The sequence below is a fragment of the Primulina tabacum genome, chromosome 10 (genome assembly GCF_025594145.1).
Source record: "Primulina tabacum isolate GXHZ01 chromosome 10, ASM2559414v2, whole genome shotgun sequence".
NCBI classification, from domain to species: Eukaryota; Viridiplantae; Streptophyta; class Magnoliopsida; order Lamiales; family Gesneriaceae; genus Primulina; species Primulina tabacum.
In genome coordinates this window covers 4,879,306-4,903,881 of record NC_134559.1, presented here as the reverse complement: position 1 = coordinate 4,903,881, position 24,576 = coordinate 4,879,306, and the positions used below count along the sequence as shown (strand labels likewise).

At 35.1% G+C, this 24,576-nt stretch overlaps 4 protein-coding genes across 6 annotated transcripts; 2 read left to right on the top strand and 2 right to left on the bottom strand.

The window, feature by feature from the left end:
• The first annotated feature begins 6,626 nt into the window (after positions 1-6,626).
• On the top strand, positions 6,627-8,966 carry LOC142505191 (putative serine/threonine-protein kinase PIX13). Its single transcript, XM_075618057.1, has 6 exons — positions 6,627-6,901; positions 7,036-7,352; positions 7,437-7,572; positions 7,651-7,793; positions 8,075-8,198; positions 8,346-8,966. The coding sequence occupies exons 1-6, from the start codon at positions 6,802-6,804 to the stop codon at positions 8,801-8,803; spliced, it is 1,278 nt and encodes a 425-aa protein (XP_075474172.1). The 5' UTR covers positions 6,627-6,801; the 3' UTR covers positions 8,804-8,966.
• Positions 8,967-9,080: 114 nt separating this feature from the next.
• Positions 9,081-13,371, bottom strand: LOC142505190 (protein NLP2-like). Of its 3 annotated transcripts, XM_075618056.1 has the most exons (7): positions 13,072-13,371; positions 12,888-12,956; positions 12,593-12,719; positions 11,812-12,500; positions 11,534-11,581; positions 10,506-11,445; positions 9,081-10,425 (listed from the first exon to the last, which is right to left on the bottom strand). In XM_075618056.1, exons 3-7 carry the CDS (start codon positions 12,603-12,605, stop codon positions 9,662-9,664), a joined length of 2,454 nt encoding a protein of 817 aa, XP_075474171.1. In that variant the 5' UTR covers positions 12,606-12,719; positions 12,888-12,956; positions 13,072-13,371; the 3' UTR covers positions 9,081-9,661. The 3 variants fall into 3 exon arrangements, with proteins under 3 accessions (XP_075474171.1, XP_075474169.1, XP_075474170.1); XM_075618054.1 differs by having other exon boundaries at positions 11,812-12,719; XM_075618055.1 differs by having other exon boundaries at positions 11,812-12,719; positions 12,888-12,949.
• Positions 13,372-17,390: 4,019 nt separating this feature from the next.
• LOC142506222 (fructose-2,6-bisphosphatase-like) lies at positions 17,391-20,301 on the bottom strand. The gene is made up of 6 exons (XM_075619406.1): positions 20,144-20,301; positions 19,968-20,048; positions 19,211-19,339; positions 18,757-18,819; positions 18,461-18,585; positions 17,391-17,891 (listed from the first exon to the last, which is right to left on the bottom strand). The coding sequence occupies exons 1-6, from the start codon at positions 20,240-20,242 to the stop codon at positions 17,699-17,701; spliced, it is 690 nt and encodes a 229-aa protein (XP_075475521.1). The 5' UTR covers positions 20,243-20,301; the 3' UTR covers positions 17,391-17,698.
• A 361-nt stretch (positions 20,302-20,662) lies between these two features.
• LOC142504801 (isocitrate dehydrogenase [NAD] regulatory subunit 1, mitochondrial) lies at positions 20,663-24,564 on the top strand. The gene is made up of 4 exons (XM_075617608.1): positions 20,663-21,285; positions 23,053-23,292; positions 23,688-23,766; positions 24,083-24,564. The coding sequence occupies exons 1-4, from the start codon at positions 20,809-20,811 to the stop codon at positions 24,355-24,357; spliced, it is 1,071 nt and encodes a 356-aa protein (XP_075473723.1). The 5' UTR covers positions 20,663-20,808; the 3' UTR covers positions 24,358-24,564.
• Positions 24,565-24,576: the final 12 nt, after the last annotated feature.

Genomic DNA, 24,576 nt, shown 5'->3' with positions numbered 1-24,576 from the left:
TCTCTACTCAATTGTGATTTTCTTCACAAATGAGAGATCTATTTATAGGAAATCTTTACAAATAATCCAAAAATAAAATACATCATTACCTACATCATCACACACTAATTTTCAATATTTACAACTCTTATTTTCAACATTCAAATATTCAACATTCAAATATTCAATACTCACATTTTAAATATATTTTTCAACACTCCCCCTTGTGATGATGATCATAATGATTGTCTTCATTACGTGTTTTTATACTGCCTCGTTAAAAACCTTACTAGGAAAAACCCATTGGGATAAAAACCATAGTAAGGGAAAAAGAGTGCAGTCACGTAAACTCCCCCTCATGTTGACACGAACAATTCTTCACAAATTTCGTAGATTGCGCATCCCAATATTATATATGTGCTTTCTGAATATTGACGTAGGAAGTGCCTTTGTGAAGAGATCTGATGAGTTTTCACTTGATTGAATGTGACGAACATCAATACATCTATTCTTCTCAAGCTCCTTGGTGAATGCGAAGAACTTAGGAGGAATATGTTTAGTTCTGTCGCTTTTTATGTATCCTTCTTTCATTTGAGCAACACATGCAGCATTATCTTCATATAGTATCACAGGCTTCTCATCAGATGATAATCCGCATGAAATTTGGATATGTTGGGTCATTGATTTTAACCACACACATTCACGACTTGCTTCATGTAGTGCAATAATCTCGGCATGATTTGATGAAGTTGTTACGAGCGTTTGTTTCTGAGAACGCCAAGATATTGCAGTGCCTCCACGAGTAAATACATATCCAGTTTGGGAACGTGCCTTGTGTGGATCAGATAAGTATCCAGCATCAGCATAACCAATTATACTTGGATTAGCATCTTTTGAATACAAAAGTCCCAAGTCTGTCGTTCCTCGTAGATAACGGAATATATGTTTAATTCCGTTCCAGTGTCTCTTTGTTGGATATGTGCTAAATCTTGCCAACAGATTCACGGCAAAAGATATATCAGGCCTTGTACAATTTGTAAGGTACATAAGGGCACCGATGGCACTTAGATATGGTACTTCTGGACCAAGAATATCTTCATCATCTTCACATGGACGGAATGGATCCTTTTCTATGTTTAATGATCTAACAACCATTGGAGTACTTAAAGGATTTGCTTTATCCATATTAAAACGTTTAAGGATCTTTTCTGTATAATTTGTCTGGTGAACAAACATTCCACATTCTTTTTGTTCAATTTGTAAACCCAGACAATACTTGGTTTTTCCAAGATCCTTCATTTCAAATTCTTCCTTCAAGTATGACACAACTTCTTGAATTTCTTTATTCGTTCCAATGATGTTTAAATCATCAACATATACAGCAATAATTACGCATCCGGATGTTGTTTTCTTAATGAAAACACAAGGGCATATTGAATTATTTACATATCCCTTTTTCATCAAGTGATCACTTAGTCGATTATACCACATTCGACCTGATTGCTTTAACCCATATAATGATCTTTGTAATTTCACAGAATAACATTCCCTGGGTTTTGAACTTTGTGCTTCAGGCATCTTAAATCCTTCAGGGATTTTCATATATATATTACTATCAAGTGATCCATATAAGTAAGCTGTAACAACATCCATAAGACGCATTTCTAAATTTTCAGATACCGCCAAGCTAATCAAATACCGAAACGTAATTGCATCCATCACAGGAGAATACGTTTCTTCATAATCAATTCCAGGCCTTTGAGAAAAACCTTGTGCAACAAGTCGAGCTTTATATCTTACTATTTCATTTTTCTCATTTCGCTTTCGAATAAAAACCCATTTGTAACCAACAGGTTTTACACCTTCAGGTGTAAGGACTATAGGTCCAAAAACATTACGTTTATTTAGCGAATTTAATTCAACCTGGATGGCATCTTTCCATTTTATCCAATCCTGTTGATTTTTACATTCACCAAAAGATTTTGGCTCATGATCTTCGTTATCATTTATGATGTCGATTGCCACATTATAAGAAAATATATCATCAATTTCATCTATATCTTTTCGGTTCCATATTTTTCCAGTATTAATATAATTGATAGAGATTTCATGATTCTCGTCAGTTTGTGGTTCTGACAGAACATTTTCATCATCATGTGTTTCTTCAGGAACACCATTCTCTATTTTGTGATCATCATGTGTTTCTTCAGAAACGTCATTCTTTATTTTGTGATCATCGTGTTTCTCTATGAATTTTCTTTTTCGAGGATTTTTATCCTTGGAACCGACTGGTCTTCCACGCTTTAGGCGTTTAATGACATCATGAGTATCTTCCATTTGTTTCTTTGGAATTTCAATTCGAGCAGGGGCATTTGCAGCATGTATATATGATTTAGTTACCCCTTTTGTGTCTGCAAATGCATCTGGTATTTGATTTGCTATTCTTTGCAAGTGTACAATTTGTTGTACATCTTTTTCACATTGTTTTGTTCTTGGATCCAGATGTAACAATGATGATACATGCCATGTAATTTCCTTTTCGGTATGTTTCTGTTCTCCCCCTAACATTGGGAAGATTTCCTCATTAAAATGACAATCAGCAAAACGTGCTGTGAACACGTCGCCTGTCTGAGGTTCAAGATATCGAATGATTGATGGACTATCATAACCGATATAAATTCCAACCTTTCTTTGAGGTCCCATTTTCTTTCGTTGCGGTGGTGCAATAGGCACATACACCATACATCCAAAAATTCTCAGATGAGAAATGTCTGGTTCTTTACCAAATGCAAGCTGCAATGGGGAGTATTTATGATATGCACTTGGTCTGATGCGAATTAATGAAGCAGCGTGTAAAATTGCATGTCCCCATATAGAAATAGGGAGCTTTGTTTTAATAATCATTGGTCTAGCAATCATTTGCAGACGTTTAATCAATGATTCAGCCAATCCATTCTGTGTATGTACATGAGCAACAGGATGCTCAACAATGATTCCCATAGACATACAATAATCATTGAAAGTTTGGGAAGTAAATTCACCAGCATTATCAAGTCTAATTTTCTTGATTGTATAATCGGGAAATTGATTCCTCAATTTTATTATTTGAGCAAGTAATCTTGCAAATGCAACATTTCGAGTTGATAATAAACATACATGTGACCATCTGCTGGAGGCATCAATCAATACCATAAAGTATCTGAATGGTCCACATGGTGGATGGATTGGTCCACAAATATCACCCTGAATACGTTCAAGAAACATTGGTGATTCAGTTTGGATTTTGACTGGTGATGGTCTTATAATAAGTTTTCCAAGAGAACATGCTTTACATTGAAACTTATTATTCTGAAAGATCTTCTGGTCTTTCAGTGGATGACCATGTGTATTTTCTATAATTCTTCGCATCATTGTTGAACCAGGATGTCCCAATCGATCATGCCAATTGGTTAATATCGAAGAATTATCAACTACCATGTTTGATTCAATGGGACTTATATGTGTATAATGCAATCCAGTAGGGAGCATTGGTAGTTTTTCAATCACATATTTCTTTCCTGATTTATATGTGATAAGACACATATATTTCTCATTCCTTTCATTCATTGTTTGAGTATCATACCCATGGGAATATATATCATTAAAACTCAACAAATTTTTTTTCGATTGTGGTGAATATAAAGCATCATTGATCAAAAATTTTGTACCATTAGGTAACAAAAATTGTGCTTTACCACATCCTTTAATCAAGTCTACAGGACCTGATATTGTATTCACCGTTGTTTTTGTTGGTTTTAGTTCCAAGAAATATCTTTTATCTCGGAGGATAGTGTGCGTTGTACCACTATCGGGTATGCAAACTTCACCTTTGCTCATAGCATTTTCCATATTTCAATTTCAAAAAATATATGCAATGAAATAAAATTACTGACAATAAAATGCAAAAATATAGCACACAATAAAACATTATCATATGGGCACATAAAATATTTTACATATTTATTCCACCAGCAAATTGATCATTGTCTGAGAAATCAATCAGAAAATCTCCAGCATCAAAATGAGTTGAATCACTCAAAGATTCACTTTGTTCAGTGAAGTTGGTCTCCTTTTCTTTCCCCTTTAATGATTCTTTATAAAGTTTACAAAGATGCTCAGGGGCTCGACAAATACGGGACTAATGTCCTGAAGTACCACATCTGAAACAAGAACTTTCATATCTTTTTGAGTGATTCTCATTAACACTCATATTTTCATGATGCCTTTTCTGTGGATGGTTTGGGACGTTCTTTTGAGATGAGTTATAAAAGTAACTATCTCGATTATTTTCAAAACCACGGCCGCGTCCACGACCACAACCACGACCACTTCCACGTCCACATCCACGACCACGACCACGACCTCGATTTCGTCCACGACCAAAATCTTGTTTATAACTTTGATTTTGGTTTCCTGATTTAAATTCATTTTTGCTTACGACATTTACTTCAGGAAATGCCGTTGAACCAGTGGGTCGTGCCTGATGATTTCTCACTAAATTCATTTGTTCGAATCTTTCTTTTAATCCCTTCCACAAAGCCATGGGATGCCAACGCAAAAATATCATGGCTTTTGCCTTTTCTTGGGATGTCGATATGCCATTTTCTTTTATGGTCTCATTTAGACTCAATGACTCAAGATGCATTTATACATCGAGAGTCCATGGCATATAATTTTTTTCCGTGATATCAAGAGCAATGAATTCGAGTTTTGCCAAGTTTGACATGGTGGTACTAAAAAAATTACGATGCATTTTATTAGTTAATGAATATTGCAATACAAAGTAATGGATAAACAACAAGTACAAGTATTTGTAAAAATAAAAAAAACACACGAGGAGGATATTCTCCGATAAATAAAAGACTCGTGAATATGATAACCAAAATAATTAAAAATAACTTTGAGAAAGTCATCTTCTTTTTTCTTCGAAAAATTTGATGAAGAATAATTTTTAGAGAAGAAGAGAAAGTTGGAGTGATTGAATGTGTTTGTGAGATGATATTTATAGGGCAAAAACTAGCCGTTTTGTTACCGTTTATGACCGTTGGTGTACAAAAAATAAATGTATGTATTTGTATAATTTTATGGTAATAATATGGTGAATATAATATTAATCATGTTTAAATAATTATGTATATCACATTATTATAATGAGGTGTCGTAAGTTATTTTGTTTAAAAACCTTATAGGCTTTTATACTTGTCGTATCCCTTACCGGGAGTGTGGGATGTCGTCTTAACATCCTCCCAGGATTTATAACAAGTTTTTGAAAAATTTATTTTTATTATTTCTAATAATAACATTATATTATATATTAAATATATACACAATAAATAAATAACAGTAAAATAAATATTATTATTTTTGTTACCTTTTTCTTCTGTTTGGAGCTTGGAAAAATATGGAGGACTTTTAGAGCTTCGTGCTGATAACGTGTTGTGAAAAAGTAAAAATTTATGGTAAAAAGTAAAAATCTCAAACTCTCAAAATTTACCAAACTACACACTTTATAATATTTTTCTCTCTACTCAATTGTGATTTTCTTCACAAATGAGAGATCTATTTATAGGAAATCTTTACAAATAATCCAAAAATAAAATACATCATTACCTACATCATCACACACTAATTTTCAATATTTACAACTCTTATTTTCAACATTCAAATATTCAACATTCAAATATTCAATACTCACATTTTAAATATATTTTTCAACAGATTTTGATATATTTTTGACGCATTAGATATTCATATTAATACCATCTGTTCGGTTTCGGTTTCGGTTTCGGTTTCGGATTCGCCCCAATGTTCAAAGTGTTGGAAATCACTAAAAAAATTGATTATTTGTTTTTTAAATACTTTTTTCACTATTTATGTCTTGATTATTTGAAAGATTATATTAGTCGTGTGTCGGACATCACTCGAAAATGTTCTATTTATATGAAATATCCATGATATATTGTCCTAACATTAATAATTATATATGAAATAGTATTTTTTGCTTTACCAAAAGTTGTACTTAGTGATAATGATGCTACTCAAATCTTTTTAAATAGTATAGTAACTTAAGCACCACATTTCGATTTCTCTGCCTAGCAGAGACAATTATTGTATCAAACAATCTCTCACAATAATTACACTCATTGTAAATAATGAGAATCGAAGCTGTGACATTAGCTCTGATACCAATTGTACGGTCGAACATTTTCCGTCTCATCAAAAGCTATAGCCACTGGCAAGAGTGCAACTCCAAATTTTTTTAAAAACCGTACAACAACTCAAACATTATTTTTTATATTATTATTCTGCATGAACAAATTATTGTATCCAATAAATAATCAAGAGATAGAATAAATCAATTTCATATAAAAGTATGTATGTTAAATAGTTAAGAATAGATTTTAAAATATAAAGATGTGAATAGGTTCATAAGATTATACTAAATAATTTTAAATAAAAATATATAATTGATATATCTTAATCATCACGTTTGTATGATATGATGTAAAATTACATTTGGAACAAGTCTACCTTGATGATTTCTACGTTCACACTCTTTGACTTTTGACTTTCATCTCGCCTGTTTCGATCAATTTTCATTCCTTCCATTTATTACGAACTAGGACGTAGACCGATTCCAATAAAACTTGATCTGAAACAATCTTCCCAGACCCTCCATTTCTTCTCAAAATCCAAGAAATTTGATCAGTGGATGAATATACTTCTCCCATTGAATAAACAGGTCTCAAGTTCAGGATTGAATCGTATTGGTGTGGCGTGCACATGGGGATTTGTTTGAGCCGCAGTGGCAGTAGATCGGCCATTGTTAACAGCTACGCTAACCAGGGCCAGCCCTCCGCCACCAGCAGCCAATGGAGTTCAGGTTATCCGATAATGTTTTCCGATTAATCCGATATATATATTTATATATGTTCGCGTGTGTATATGTATGTATTATGTGTGAATTAATTTGTGAGTGGAAATTGATGATGATGGTGTGTGTGTGATGTGATGCAGTGGCGACTACAACGATGTCTACGTCGAGCAAGAGCGCTAATGTTTCTGGGAACAGCAGCATATTTTCCGGGAGCGATCATGATATGAGCTCCCCTGCTTCCGCCGCTGGACAGATGTTATCCCAACCTAACTTGAGAGTCTTCTCTTTCTCAGAGCTCAAGGCCGCCACCAGAAATTTCAGAAGTGATACGCTGCTGGGAGAAGGTGGATTCGGCAAAGTGTACAAGGGATGGCTCATGGGAACTAATGGGGAAAGAACAGTTATTGCTGTAAAGAAGTTGAATTCGGAAAGCACTCAGGGATTTCAAGAATGGCAGGTCTCTTCCAATCCTAGTTTAACCAGTGTTTTTTTAGTTTTATGGATTTCTGATCATTAAATCTAATCAATATGAATTCTTCAGTCCGAGATAAATTTCCTTGGAAGACTTTCTCATCCCAATCTGGTGAAGCTGCTGGGCTACTGTTGGGAGGGCGTAGAGCTATTGTTGGTCTATGAGTTCATGGCAAAAGGGAGCTTAGAGAACCATCTGTTCGGAAGTAAGTGTGTCGATGGTTTGAATTGGAGGACCGCTAATTTGTATATGGATTTTTGATGATTTAGATTCTTGGGTTTAGGGGGTTCCGCTGTTCAGCCACTTCCATGGGACGTTAGGCTTAAGATATTGATCGGAGCAGCTCGTGGTCTTGCATTCTTGCATGCTTCGGATAGAAAAGTTATCTACAGAGACTTCAAGGCGTCCAACATATTGCTTGATGGGGTAAGCTACTGTTTCACACTTCGTATCACTATAGCTCTCTTGTTTTGTAACATTTATATCTTTTCGTTAATGTTTTCAAGATATATATAATTATGATAGGCTTTCATTGCTGTTCTTTATATCATTTGTTCTGTGCCACATGCATTGTATATTTATTTATACATGGACAACCACTCTTGTTGTGGTGAATTTTCTTGCAAGAAATGAAATATTCCTATGGTTCAAATTTTTTTGATAATCTGATCTTTGTGACGTTGGTTTACTTTTTCGTCTGCTCTCAGTCATACCACGCCAAGTTATCAGATTTCGGTCTAGCGAAAATGGGTCCAACAGCAAGTAAATCCCATGTAACGACGCAGGTAATGGGGACCAACGGTTATGCTGCTCCTGAATATGTCGCCACAGGTAATCACTACGCTACTTCATATTCGTGAGCTAATTTCTTCCACAATAGCTCCGGAAAGCAAACAACAGAATAAAGAGTGCAAAATGTGGTTACACACATTAACGGCATTTCTATTTTCTTGTCTATGATCTACGTTCCTGGGGCAGGGCACTTGTACGTCAAGAGTGATGTATACGGTTTCGGTGTCGTCTTAGCAGAGATGCTAACAGGGTTACGGACACTTGACGGAAATCGTCCAAACGGGAAAGAAAAACTGGTTGAATGGATCAAGCCACATCTAACTGACAGGAGGAAGTTGAAGAACGTTATGGACTCTCGGTTGGAAGGAAAATATCCCTCGAGATGTGCATTGCAAATAGCTGAGCTTTCACTATATTGTCTCGAGAATGAACCAAAGAACAGACCATCAATGCAAGAAATTGTGGAGACCTTGGAAAGAATCGATGGCGCTACCGAGACATTACCTAGAGATCAGCTAAGGGTAAGATCTACTCATAAGCCAATCAATCTACGTGGTGGCGGCCAGCAATCTCTTCAGCTGCGGTCCCCACTTCATCCGAGGCAAGACGTAAATCAAACGTATCCACTGCCCCAACGTATGTAGCCACTGCTAGCGAGTGCAAGTTAAAAGAACCAAGTCTTCCTTTTCAGCTGCAACGAAGAGCTGCTGCTTCTTGTAATATTATACTCCATAGTTTTGATATTGTAATCCATATTTATTTAATTGTGAACTCATTGTAGTACAATATATGTTTTATATTTCTCAAGGGATGATATTTAAACTTAAAATGGAAAGAAATATATAGAATGAAAGGTGAAAAAAAAAATAAGAAAAAGAGAACTGTTTAAATAAAAATCAAACCACACTATACAGTTTGGTTCATTTGCATGCTTGGGTTGGCTCTAGTTTAGAAATTACATACATAAACCAAATTCACAACTTCTTTTCTCTAACTTGAAATCATGAAGTCTCCAGCTAACTAACACAGACCTCCACTGATTACAACTTAAGTTTCAACTATTAATCGTAAGTTCGTAACATAATCTATGGTCGCAACAAAAATTGATTCAACTCCTCATCAGGAACTAAGGACTCACGGATGATCCCTGAGAAAACAAGAGATGGAATAACAATGAAAATTTAAAAAATATGACGTTGATAACGACGATATCATATGCAATCTATAGAGCATGGAGGGACTCCTTGCACCTATAATTTCATTCAACACAAATATACAGAGAAAAGATGTAATGACACTTATAAAACATTGAGTGCCAATGTTTTTATTTGGCTTTTTTCCTACATATTGTCTCAGTCACACAAGTTTAATAGATCAATTAACACACTAGTTTTGTATCTCACCACCAATGGTCTAATAAAACTAAGACTCTATGGTTGTGGAACAATCCCCAAAGGCCAAATCCCACTGCTTGGAAAAAAGGATAGTTTGTGTAAAAGCCACTATTTATTGCTACCAAATGAACTTCCAAGACTTTGGTTATAAGCTTTATTAATGACTGTAATTTTTATGGTTCTGATATTGGATGATCTGTGTATGTCGACACATTCATCAAGATCAGCGTCGCATGTCAAAAGCACCCATTCAGCATCGTCATCCAGGTATTTTATATCAACTTTACCCACATTATTTTCTACATTGAAACGCCTGAAAACCTCTTCTTTTAAGTCATTGAAACTCCAGTGTGGATGCAGACTGAATCGTATCTTTTCTTCCCCGAAAGTGGCTTTTATCCTGTAAGGGACTATGTCGTCCTTTGCCCGCCTGCTGCTATTCTGTGGCAACGGTGGGGCCTCTAGGTGAAGCAATTCTGCATCACACCTTGCTCTCTTTAGCATCCCTTGATCAATCATTTGTTCCGGGGATAAAGCATCTCCGCTGAGAGTGAGAGATGAATGTTTCACCCCAGTAGACAGACAGTAACTTGAACTGGTGCTATGACTGCTGGAGGAAGAAGGTGACTTTGAAGCAGTCTGGATGTTCATGTTTGAAGTGTTTACGGGTAGTTTGGGAGTGGAATCGGGAGAGACAAATTCCGGGAAGTTTCTATAGAAAGAACCGAGTTTAATAGGACCCTCGGCACCCTGGACGGAATCCATCACAAGTTGGAGTTTCTTCAATGAATGGTCTACTTTTTTTATCTTCCTTGAAGGCCATCGGGTGATCCCATGCTGCCTGCATATTCTTTTCAGAGTAGTAGGACAAACTGCAAATAGAAATAAAGAAAACGGATTAGTAATTCTCAGAAACTAAAGCTATTGCCTCAAGTCTATCAGTCAGCCATACCCCCAATGCTCTTGGCAGCATCTTTTAGGCTCCCAGAAAAATGTTGCCTAAGTACTTGCAAACTAATTGCCTTCTCAGTCTTTGTCCGTCGCTTTTCATTTGCTTTCCCATCTAAGGAAAGATACCCACCGGAATGGGAAAAGTCTTCGGGATTATCCCACTGAGTTGTCACCCTGAACTCTCCTCCAGGTTCCTTGTTGATATCATCATCAAAAGAAACAGAAACTCCTTTACCTTTATGCTGGGAATCCGTTATATTCATGATCCAGGATGGAGCATTTTGAGAAGGTTCTTCTGAACGAGAAGCAATAAAGTTTGGCCAATTTTCCTCGTATGACCTGCCTGCTGAAGTGCTACCCGTTTCTTTGTCTGAAGTTTCTTGAGCCAACTCTTGGTGGGACAGAACCCTTAGACTCTGGCAAGTTTGTTGTAAAACAAACAATAAAGAGTACAATAAAGAGTCGAGCAACATCTTCTGATCATTGGAGTCTTTGCATTTTAGAGGCAAGAAGAACTCCAGAACAAAATCAGCCTTTCCCGTGTAGGTACTTCTGAGTCGTATCGCGACAGCAGCGCACAAGTTAAACACCCTAGCATGATGTGAGAGAGGATAATCTGTCTTGCTGAAAGACGTCACATCCTCAGAAAAACACGGTTTATTACTCATGAAGGCTTTCCCAGGAATACCTTCACCTTTGAGCAAGTGGTGTTCAGAGCACGCCTCATGAAAGCCAGAAACTTGGGGATCAGCAACAAAGCTGGCCGAGTCGATAGTCGAAACACAATGTGCATAGTTCTCATCAGAATGTCGGCACCCTTGTTTATTATGTTCAGTACAGGGCGCCCATGTCTGTGCCAAAGGCAGTTCATGCACACTGCACACATGTTTCACAATATTTCTGATCTCTGCCAGAGCAGACTGGTAAGATTCATCACAACCCTGAGATCAAATATTGTGTTTGTGCATCAAAATTTCTTTCCAATGATATCAAGCATGACAAGGAAACTTGAAAGTTTTTATTCAATACCTCTATACTGGGGGGACTTGGAACATCAAAAATCTTCAAATCAACAGCCTGTATGAAAAATCATTTTACATATATATCCTTTGATAATCTCTTAGGCTGTAATGGAAGTGAGTGAAAAGCAATTAAGGAAACTTAGACTTAGAGCAAGAGCTTATTTTAAGTTTCAAAGTTATGTGTGCAATTTTCAAATATTTCATTGACTAGAAACTTGTAAGCACTCAAAATGAGCTTTTGAAAATATTACGTAACGAGAGCGACGAGAAAACACGAGAAAACACCTGTAGAGCTCTGCAGATATTTTCAAGTTCAGGGCGGTAATTGAGTTTCTGAGTGGTTGTCACAATTTCAACCACCCCCAAGCAACGACGACTCCCCAGTTCAAAAACAGGAAGTGCGAGTGATCCTCTAACATTGTACTGCTGTGCGTAAATAACACGAGAATACTCCTCTCTTTTGAAAAACCGAACATCGGGAGTCCACTCCGGCAACTTCTTCAAGAAAACTCTGCCCGGCAGCCCAACAGTCTCTTTAGACTCCTCATCTGCTGCGAACTGATAGTTTTTAGATACATCTCTGTAATCCGCAAGATTTTTGCAGTTTAAATCCAGTGAAAATGGCTGGTTGTTTGTTATAAGCACTTGTCTGCCATCTTTCTTTACAGGAAACCAGATTTGGATAAGAACATTTTTATCTCTTACAGAGTCTTTAAGGAGTTTAATAGCCTCGTCTAATCTCTTCCTCACTGAAATCGGAGCACGAGCATTGATTGGGTTTCGGTTCATTCCAACACACAACCTCGTGTTCATTTCCATGTTGAGATTATCTGAAGAACCTGATGGAACAGTGGGTTCATTGCTATGAGAAAGATGATGGTCCATTTGCGGATTATTAAAAAACAAATCTGATGTTTGTGTTTGTTTTAAGATATAGTCCGGACTCGGATTCGTATTCCAGCTGCCTATGTTGTCTGAAGCAGGAAAAATAAATGAAGGAGAAGTTAAATGATGAGTTGAAATAGGCTGCCAAAAGTTGGATCCATCAGCAGTCTGAGTCTCTAACCAGAATCCATCATAAAAGAGTTGATCCATAAGATTGAAATCAACAGTGGTGAATCCAAAATCTTCCATTATCAATAACAGCACACGTGCTACTGCTTCAAATTTCCATTTCAGAATATATCATAAACCTGGATCATCATACAAACATAAATGCAAAGAAACTCAAATACACTCAAAACACACACACTGAGAGATACAAGGAATTGTATAAATATAAGCGTTTTAAGAATGCTTGACACTGAATTCAAACAGATCATTTTATAAAACAAACCAGCGGTTGATCAGCTCAGACATACCTGAAAAGACGGCACGATCTCTTCTTATGATACACTTATTCTACATGGAATTATCTGCACGCCTGAAATCTAGAAAAACACAAAGGGCTCAACATCATCGTACATAAAGGGAAAGGAAATATGATGCATGATATTATGATATGAAATCAAAATTTAAGAACACAAAGTGAAAAGAAGATCTCACTTGGACATGTAATTAATCAATTCTCATGAATCAACAATATATCTTCTCCACGCAGCTATCTGTAAAAGTAGAGATTTTCCAGTTTCCTGCCTGTTCCCTCTCGATTAACTCCAATCTGTAATCTTTCAAGCAAATTTTTGGTCCACGTTTATATATTCTCCTTCATGCATGTCCTCTTCTTCCCATAAAAATTTCAGGTTTCTTCTGGGCAGTGACTTATTCAGTTCTTTTTCTTTTGGTGGGCGTGTGTCACAGTGTGAAGAATCTATCAGTCTTGTTTATGCCACATTTTGGTGGCAGTGAATCGTATAAAAACCAAGAGAATCTTACCCTTTGATAAATATATACTTACATATATGCTGACTTTTTTATGTTTTATTCTTATCATGAAAAGCAGATCAAAATCTTGGTTGTCTGCCCAAAAAAAATAAAGTTTTAGGTAATTAACTGCTACTGATCATCATCATTTTCTTTAAATTATTTCTAGTTTAAATACTGCCCAATGGCGATGATATCCATTCCAATTATTCATTGTCAAGCCTCATTTCTATCATCTTTTAATTTATGTACACTAAAAATTTCGGAGTCGTTCTTATTACCACAAACTATATATTTTTCAGTAAAACGACGAGTCTATAAGAGATTGAGTTAAATAAATTAACTAATATTTTCATGTAATCGGTGTTTAAGAAATTAAAACTTAGCAATATAAAGATATACACACACATATGTGTATCTATTTATATATATAAATATAAATGGATGGCTCTCAAAATCCTCATAGGGACATGCATTTGCTGCCTCTATTTAATAATCAGCTTCGGCTCACCGCATCTCAACTATGTTGCCCCCTCTGACGTACAAAACGATAAATATATATATATATATATATATATATATATATATATATATATATATATATATATATATATATATATTATAAGTGTGTCGATAATTACTATATTATATACTTTAATCACTAGTGCTTACGCACAACCAACAAGCTTCTTTGCTTAATCCAAAGTTAGTTCACTTGTAATAAGCTACTAATTATCTAGAATTAAATTTATATTGAGTGGAAGAAGAATATCTCACGTAAGTTTTATTTTTTTTCCAAATACTCACAACTATTAGCACAATAAAAAATTTAAGGTCTTCTTTTCAAATTTTTTTTAAAAAAAATTGAATTTAGGTTGTACTAGAGGAGGTATTTAAAATTAAACATAGTATAATTATAATTCTGTTTTGAAAAAATTATTTATTAATTTACTATATGTACGCATATATATTGTTATTACTATTATATTTATGACGTCAGATTTTGGGCTATTTCAATAGGATTAATCCAGTTGGTGCATCCTTGTCAGTTATCAATGACTCCCAGCCAATGGGATTTGCTTCTGACGTCATAAATATAATAATAACAACAATACAAAGTTTGACTAAGTATTGTTTTTTTTTTATATTTATATTGGTAATTAATAATATGGGATTTGAATATACACACTACTACTGCTCCGTATTGGAAATCTGGAATCAGTTATCAACAAATATTTCCAGCCGCCTTACTTTCTTTTTGAGAATATTTTGAAAGGAAAAATAATTTTGAATTTTAAAATATAATGAATAGGTTTTTTGTGAGATCGTTTCATAAATTTTTATCTGTGGGACGGTCAACCTTATCGATATTCACAATAAAAAGTAATATTCATAGCATAAAAAGAATAATTTTTTCATGGATGACCCAAATAAGATATTCGTCTCACAAAATACGACTCGTGAGACCGTCTCACACAAGTTTTTGTCAGATATAATATATTCCTGAAAATAATATATTCCTTAAATTTATTTTCTTATTGATATGATTTTGGAATATTTAAATATTATTTTTTCTTTCTAGATATTGTGAAAATTATTAAGATATTTATGCTAAGATTTTTGTGATATGGTATCCTTGTTTAAAAAGAGTTTGTTCCTAATTAAACTCTTGCTTTCCTTTGTAATAATTTTTCTTCTTGCTTTTCTTGTGTAATAAGTTTTCTTATGAAGATAAACTCTTGGAGAGATGAAGACTATAAATAAGATAATTTATATCATGCAAAAGGGGACATAGATTTAAAAGTGGAAAAAGTTTTTTCGTGGAGGAGTTTTTCGTGTGAGAGTTTTCTTGGAGGTGATTTACGTGAGATGATTTTCGTGTGGGTTCGAGGATTGATCATACGCGCACTTTGTACGACACAAACGTTTCAGATAACAATAATTCACAACGTCGCTGCTGATCGAAGAAGTGCTGATACCGTGTGTTGCCTTGAGTGTTGGAGACATCTACAGACAACATATGTGACGAAGTTGGCTGAAGATCGTTTTTGTTGCTCCAGTTTTTGCATCACGTTTTTGTTTTCTTGAATAAGTTTTATTTTTGTTATTAGAAAGCATTTATTTTCTCAATGTGTTGAGAAAATTGATTTTAATAGTAATCATTATTGGTATTGTTTTCATGTAAACTCATTGATTTTATAGTGATTAATTTTTGTCCTGATGCACACTTGCGCAAATTTAATTTTGTCCATCTTATTTATATAAAGTCAATTTGTGTTACAAACTTTAATATTCCGCTGCATGTTGTCTTAAATGTTGTAACATTTAGCACAACACTTAATTCTGATAAAACACAAATTTACAATCTTACACTGCTATTATTATATAAACTCACATCTGTCAAGCAATAACCCCTACCATATTCCATTCATTTCTTGGTTATGGATAATGGACCGGGCTACAATCTTGTGTTGAAAGAAAAAATATAATTTTAGTCATATATGTATATTTTCCATAAGATTGCTAACATGACATATGCCCACGTCTCGTCTCGTGACAAAATAACAATAACAAAAATTGGAATTTTCCAAAATTACAATATATGTGTTTGTTTTTTTTTTCTTTTAATTGTTGCTGTTGTCATATGATGTATATTAAAATAAAGTACGAGGAGTCAAACCTCAATTATTGTTGTTTGATGACGCAGTTATGTGTCGGTTTCAGATAGATTATACAAGTAATATATTTGCGGCAGAAGCCAAATTTTCCGTATTACTAGAATGAAAGGGATCGAATGGAATATTCATTGTTTGGGAAAACTAATATATTGGGTTTAGCGTAGGTTAAAGATTCAAACTTGTCTGCCACAATCTTTATCTCTGATGATGAAATCAATAAATTATAATTTTGTGCCTGTATTTTAATGTTACTATATTGATTTAATCATGAATTTTCTAAGCATCTGATGTGGCGACAACTAATCATCCATCTTCTTCATTACAACTCTATCAATATAAATCAAATTTTATATAGATCCATTTGCACAAAAACTTACACAAATATACACACGTATTGTTGTACAATGAAAGTCAGATATCTCCACAACTCGATTCACTAGGCCTCGGGGAATGGTATGGGGTTGAGGTGGTTGACTTTCATTAAGATCGAAGGTTTTATATGCTATAATAATTTTTTAAATTATTAACGATAAAAAAGTGTTAATTGTGTGGAAAATGTACTCATTAAAGTCATTTGCACAAGTGAAATAAAATATCCCTTAAATTATAGAGTTCTATTAACAATTTAAATAGCATGCTATTGGTTATAAATATACAAACTAATGTAAATCATATTAGATAATGAAGAGGTATCTTATGAGATTTTACGTGTCAATCCTATTTATTTTTATAATAAAAAGTAATATTTTTTTTGCATAATTCTCATGGATGACCCAAATAAAATATATGTATCACAAATTGACTCGTGAAGCCATCTCACATGAGTTTTTGTGATGTATACTGTCGGGATATATGTGTGGGTGTTGATGTTATTTTATCCGCAAGTGTATATGGATCAGAATCTAATCTATACCATAAAATTTATTACTTATTTTGGAATCAATCTCTTCCAACCATATGCTTAGTTTGGTGTAGTATATCAAACATTAGTTGTGTACACTACACCAGGGTCTTTTCTCTTCCCACCAAATTGATGAAACATCAACTGTCCAGCCATGTACATACTGATAAGACAGATATGATGCATGCAGCTCATATAGAAGTTGTATAATGCAGAAACTAATGAAACCCGATAATCGCCTTGGATGACCATATATGGAACGAGATTATTAGTTTGTATTAACTATAACAATATAGTTTTGCATGTACATTACACTTGTATAATATATGAGTTGTGTGTGCAATACACTCATAAAATGAGTGAGTACTTTGATAATGGCGTTTGGTATAGGATGGTCTGAAATTTCTGTAGACACAAGTCCAAGAGCAACTAACAGAATTCAATAAAAGATAAAATTTTAAAAAATTCCTTCTGGCACCTGGATTCTATGAAGCTAAAAATTTAGAGATGTGTATAATCAGAAGCTGATTCTGCATGCATGATTTTACATATCATACAAACAGTGGGAAAAAGAAAAAGCTCTTTCCTTTTTCGCCCCCATGTCACCACACGGAGAGACATGAGGACGTAACAAAAGGGATCCTATCAACTTATTCCGACCTAGGATAATAAGCTTATAAGTTTGGTCTTACTTCACCGTCGAGAAACTAAAGAAGACTTCCATCATAAACTACACTAATTCACGAAGTTCTCCCGTATTTAGAGCAAATTTCCGGTGTTGTGATAGTACAGAAGGGACAATGATTTCCTGAATTCTTGAGGTTAAGTCATTTGCATCAGTTCTTCTGGTCTGCACAGCTGCATTGATTATTGTCTGCAGAATCTGCAAGGGATCTCCATGACTGACAACTAACACCGTGCACCTACAAAACAGAATGGACATCATCCTCATAAAAATCATCCAACGACATTGAACCAAGCACATGCATAAAACCACCGAATTATGTGAATGACAAAGTGTTATCAAAAACTAAATGGCATATGCATATCAACTGGTTTATAAGATGGCAAGTTGAATTAACTGCAGAGGAATTTGTTTGCTAATAGGATCTGTGTGATTAAGATTGTATATGCTTCCCCAAATGACTCAAATGTATGGTATGAAATATTTCCACTTGAATAGCACCAGCAAGGTAGAAAATTTGTTAGATTTTCACATGATATGTGAAACTTTATATTATTGGGTGGAACAAACACTCTGAAGGAAAACCCCCATTTCGTATAGCCTATTTAACTAGGAGAATAAACTTGTGATGGCTGCTTCAACGCTAAATATGTTTTCCCTGGTATTAAAAAAGGAAAAGAAGCAGAAATAAGATGCCAAAACAGGTAAGGATGCACTAACAATTTCTTAACTGATCCAACATCACTTGCTAAACATGTCACAAGCATTGAAAACAAAAGCGGAAAAAAGAATAATGTCAATTGTTACTCTTCAAATGCTGATTCCATTTTAGTCAAAGCCCTTGTCAGCCTTGCGACAACATCAGCAACACTTTCTCCTCCTTCAGGCCGTGTGAAGGGATCTTTCTCATCCATCGCCCAAATCTCAGGGTACTGTGAGAAGAAAACAAAATTACAATGAATTAATTGAGGATTAACTGTAAATAAATGTGAGCTTCTATACTCATAAGCTCCATGATAACCACAAAAGGAGACTTAAGGAGCATATTGATAATCAAATTGGATCTGAGATGATATCTGCTAGTATTTCCTCGAGCCATTTACTTTATCATGGGACATCAGCTCAAATGAACAGCCAAAGAACCGCTCCCGAAGATCCTCCATAGCCTGTTAAACAAATATTACTGGGATAAGAACAAAGCATCTATTAACCTCAAAATATAAAATGGAAACAATTATCACTCATCACTTCTCCACGAGACTATACTTTCACCATTAAGTACTGAGTTTTCAGGTGAGTGGTTGAAGACAAATAAATGCTCTCTTAAATCATAAATTATCACACATCCACGTATGGCCTGAGATGGACTATTACTAATATTTAATTCAACATAAGGAATAATTCTATAGTCAGAGTCCAACAGTTCAACAACAAAACGACATTCTTTTACCGGGTATCCGATAAACATGTAACACAAGCCTGGTTCTTTCTCAGATTTTGCATGTACACTCTCAAACATTATTGAACAGGTAGCTTCAATATGTAAAAATAAATTACCTTGCACTGTGGACCATTAAATGGAACATTTAGAACAGAAGAAACCACTTTTGCAGTATGACTGGTCCTTGAAAATGGTGAGAAACATATACGAATGTGCTCTATTCCAATGTTCCTTTTCTTTATTTCCTGCACGGAGAATTCAACGTTTGAAAACAAATAACTGATTGACCTTTGTGAAATTTCTGAAATTTAGGAGAATTAAATAAAAACACCAATGCTAGCTATAAAAAGTAGTACTGCTACTACTACAACAACTATGCCAAGTTCATTATATTAAAAACAATTCCTTTAACTCCTCAATTCTCAAAAGAGAAGGTTTTTAAGAATTTAAATTAATTCTCGACAAAAAAACATTGACTCCATGGTATATTTTTGTTCTTTTATCGTATAAATTATCAACAAAGTCGTTGATCTGAAACTTATAAGAAAGAGAGGAGCACCTAAACCCATCATCTAGCTTATTAGATGGGATGTCTCAAACTTGTTACTCCTTCCACAATAATTTGTCGAGCCCCTGACATATAGCAAATAAAGCAACTCACTTTCAGCTAATCTATAACCCAAGTGACGGCGTTTGGCTTGAAACTGGAAGTGGGTGCTGTAAATGTGCATGAGATCTCAATGCAACACTAGGAATAGCATTATCATCAAAATATGATCACGATTATTGTACACATAAGCCACGCAATTTTAATTCTACAACGAAACAAAATGAAAATTAGTATAATAATCGACGAATGGGAGTGAAGGGTGCCTCGAGGAAGGATTCTCCAGCCAAACGAGCCTGATGAACCCCATCAGGACACAAACGATATTCTTCAAGGATTCCATTTTCCTATCACAAAAAAAATTGGAAATTTAACAAGAAATGGCAGAAAACAGAGAGCATGGTGGTGTTCGTGGATAAATGGCGATTGAGGATATGATTACCAGAGATGAAACGATAATTCCCTTCTCGTTTGGGATGCTTCTTCCATGCCTGAGCACCCAGAATTTGTTCTTCAGAAACGACGAACACTCAACCGCCATCAAAACAAGTCAGCAGCCACTCTCAAACACACACGCACACACACTCAACCACAGCAAATGTTTTTATATCAGGTGAATGAAACTCATTTTCACTTTTTTTCCAAATTATTATTATTATTTAATTAAAAACAACTCATTATTTTTCCCACACAAAAATACAGCTAAATATTAATTTTTTGAACAAATATTAAAAATTTTAATTTATTAAATAAAATTTTGCTTATTTAAATTTTTACAATAAGTTACTTTTAATATATATATATATATAATTAGAATTTTCCTAATAAATAAATATTTATTTTCATTTTCTAAAATAACTTTTATAAATAAATAATAATTTTTGTTGTTATTTTATTTTTATTATTATAAATAAATTGATCTGATTTATATTTTTTAAAAAAATTTGTCAGCTACTGTATTATTATGGTAGCTGATCTGATGAGCCATCGCCCCCTTCGATTTCGTATTCCCTCTTTCTCAACCCTAAATTCATTGTTTCATTGAATTAATTTACGCAATACGAAACCCTAGTCACTTGAATTTCCTTTTCCTAACAAAGTAATAATATGTCCAGACGAATCCTCAGCCGCCTCCTCTCCATCCGATCAGTCACCTACATGCCCCGCCCCGGCGACGGGACCCCTCGGGCTGTCACCCTAATTCCCGGCGACGGGATTGGACCCCTCGTTACAGGCGCTGTAGAGCAGGTCATGGAGGCCATGCACGCTCCCGTCTACTTCGAGAAGTACGACATCCACGGCGACATGAAGAGTGCACCCCCGGAGGTGATCGAATCGATTAAGAAGAATAAGGTTTGCCTTAAGGGTGGACTTAGGACTCCGGTGGGCGGAGGAGTCAGCTCACTCAATATGCTCTTGAGGAAGGAGCTGGATCTCTACGCCTCACTCGTACATTGCTTCAATCTGCAGGGGCTTCCCACGCGCCACCATGGTGTAGATATTGTCGTCATTAGGGAGAATACTGAGGGTGAATACTCGGGCCTCGAGCATGAGGTTGTTCCTGGTGTTGTCGAAAGCCTCAAGGTGGTTTTGTACTGTATTTTTAGTGTACGGATACTTTTTATTATTTAATTTGGTTGAGCACATGGTAAACTCCGGATATTTAGTAGCATGTAAGTCACACTAAAACCTAAGAAGCTACAGACAAGCTTTAGCAGATATGGCTTTTATGTGATTCGAACTTGACCTCAAACTTCACATACTCGACCAAATAAACTATTCTGATGTAGTGCTGGCCAACTATTCTTGTATTATTAAGAGCTTTTGTCCCATTTATAAGAGACAATATACGAGACATAAATCAACATGAAAATTAGAGGTTGGGTTTAAACTGATTGTCGAATTTCCATGCTTTTTTCTTGTTTCCTTTTTTTATGGTTGTTTATAGAGGTTGGATAGAAAATTAGACTAATCTGCGTTTTCAACTTCTGATAATACCAATCAGGATCTAGTTCCACTCATAGTGTTGATAATTTTTCGGATTACTTATCCCATGATAAATTAAGGACAAAGTAGCAACGGAAATGGAAAAAAGGAATGAGAGGTTAAAGATAGCAAGAATTCAACTTGATTTGTTAAAAGCAAGGTGCCTTAACAAAGAAACAGAAGCTCTAACTGTTAACCTTCACGAAATGTACTGGATGAAGATTGGCTTGTCAGATCTCCGGCTTTAGAACTCAATTCAGACCGAATCTTTGGCTGAAATTGAATGAATAAAGATTTGCGCTTTTATTTGATAAAATATTCCTGATATATCAATACTTACCAACTTTGATGAATTAATTTTGCAACCTTCTAATTGTCGAAATTGGAGGATTTGGGAGAAGTTTGTTATGTTGACTTGTTTTATTATATTGATAAAGATAGAGGCTTTTTTCAATTGGCGAGATTCCTAAATGGCTTAATCTATAAGGTAACAAGTGGATCTAAAATTTGAACAAGGTTAAGAAGCTATTAATTGAGTCCAACTAAATGAGAACGATGTATTTATATTCCAGGGCTGTAAACAAAATTTATCCAAGATAGAAGTTCGATCTAAATCATAAACACGGACATCGATCAGTCAGTAGCTGCGCTTGAGATGGTTAACATGCCAACGTGGCTTTTTTTGTAATTTTTTGCAGACTTCTAGAAGCCTAGAAAGAATGAGAATTGAGGTTGAGCCTTAGAGTTATTATAATTCATATTCAATTTCATTGGGTTACTAGTGAATGTGTCTATGTGACTTGTTATTTGAAATTCTTATGTTTATTTGTGCATCATTGCATGGTTTTTCCTTTTTAACACTCGCCTTAACTCCATGCTGCCAATGGCATCTCTCCTTGTATTGATACTAAACGATAAGATAATGTTGCAGAACAGTCTCCATGCCACCTCCTGTTGGTTGTGTGTTTTAAATTTTACATGACTTGGAATTTGTGTGATTTGCTCCTCATTTTACTTTTAGAGTCCCTCTGTTTTTTCTTAGTTCATTGATGTTTAGTGTCATTATCCTGCTTCCATGGAACCTCTCTGTTCCCTTTTTAGTTGTCTCTGTGTAGCGTACTTATCCTGCTGGCCTGGAAAGGCTGCAGATGACCTTCTTGTAGATGTAGGTTTTGTTTTATGTATCTTTCTGATATATACCATGCTTTTAGAAATCAAAACATCCAATAACTTTTAAGAAGTTTTGATGGCTTTGTTGTAGAATGTAATATTTTCATATTTCTTTCTGGTATGTGTTTACCAACATGCTTTAGAACCTTTTAAAATTTTCATATAGTTTTGTTCCTCATTTAGCTCAAATGCTAGGTAATAACTAAGTTCTGCTCAGAGAGAATTGCTAAATATGCCTTTGAATATGCCTATCTCAACAACCGGAAGAAAGTGACCGCTGTGCACAAAGCAAATATTATGAAACTCGCAGATGGTTTATTTCTAGAATCCTGCCGTGAAATTGCTAGCAAGTACCCTAGCATTCAGTACAATGAGATGATAGTGGATAACTGCTCTATGCAACTTGTTTCCAAGCCGGAGCAATTTGATGTCATGGTAAGGGAATTACGATTTATTCATCCTGACAGTGTTCTTCTGTCGTTTTTAAATAATTAGCTGCATTATCAACCGGTTGAAGAGTTGCAACCATTTTATCGATTTATTGTTGAGCTCGCAAGTCGATCTGGCTCGAAGATTCTCTTGTTAATATGCCGTTCTGTTTTAATAAATTAAATTATGATTTGGATGAGGTCCCTAGTGGTATTTTATCATGTTGTCTCGCATCATCCAATTGTTAGTAATATTTTAGGAATGGTGAGAGGCAGGGGAAGGTGGTTATCGGGCCTTTTCTTCTTCATCTTCACCTACTCCTTCCCCTCATTCATGGGTGTCTTGTTTTTGTTCTTTGGTTTTTTGCATGCCTTGTAAGCGAGTAATGTTGCACTTTGCAGGTAACTCCTAATCTTTATGGGAATCTGGTAGCAAACATAGCTGCTGGAATTGCTGGAGGTACTGGTGTCATGCCCGGAGGTATGCATCATGAGTTCTTTTGAGAGCTTTACTTCCTTTCAACGTGGACAAGACGTATGTTACTTGATCCCAAGACAATGCATGATGCAGCTATTTTAAACTCAAGTTCATAATTTCCAGTTGCCCATATTTGTGAAATTGAGACCCTCTAGCACCGACCACCAAAAATCTAGAATTAAAGAACGTGGTTATACTCCACCTCATCTATTAAAACGATGTTTGCTTACGGATCTGCATCAGCTGTATTGTTTTGATTTAATATGAATGAATGATATCTTCTTGATTTAAAGAGAAATTCAATGGTTTGCTCTTTCAGGGAATGTCGGTGCCGATCATGCCATATTCGAGCAAGGTGCCTCTGCAGGAAATGTAGGAGATGAGAAAGCTGTAGAACAAAAAAAAGCAAACCCTGTAGCTTTACTGCTTTCGTCGGCTATGATGCTGAGACATCTGCAGTTTCCTTCATTTGCTGACAGACTAGAGACAGCTGTGAAGCGCGTAATATCTGAAGGTGAATACCGTACAAAAGATCTTGGCGGAAACAGTACCACTCAAGAAGTTGTCGACGCTGTCATAGCAAATCTCGACTGACTTGCTCCATGTTTTTACACTTCATTATTGTAAAATTTGATTATATATATATCAATTTTTGTGTTCTATCAAATAATGATGCGCAAATTGCAGAAATTTTTGAAATTGCAAACAAATGGAATTTGAACCATGGCGGATAGCAATTTATTGAGATTTTTCATGTTATGGTTTTAACATGATGTTTGAATTCATAATTTGTTGATAGTACACCATTATATC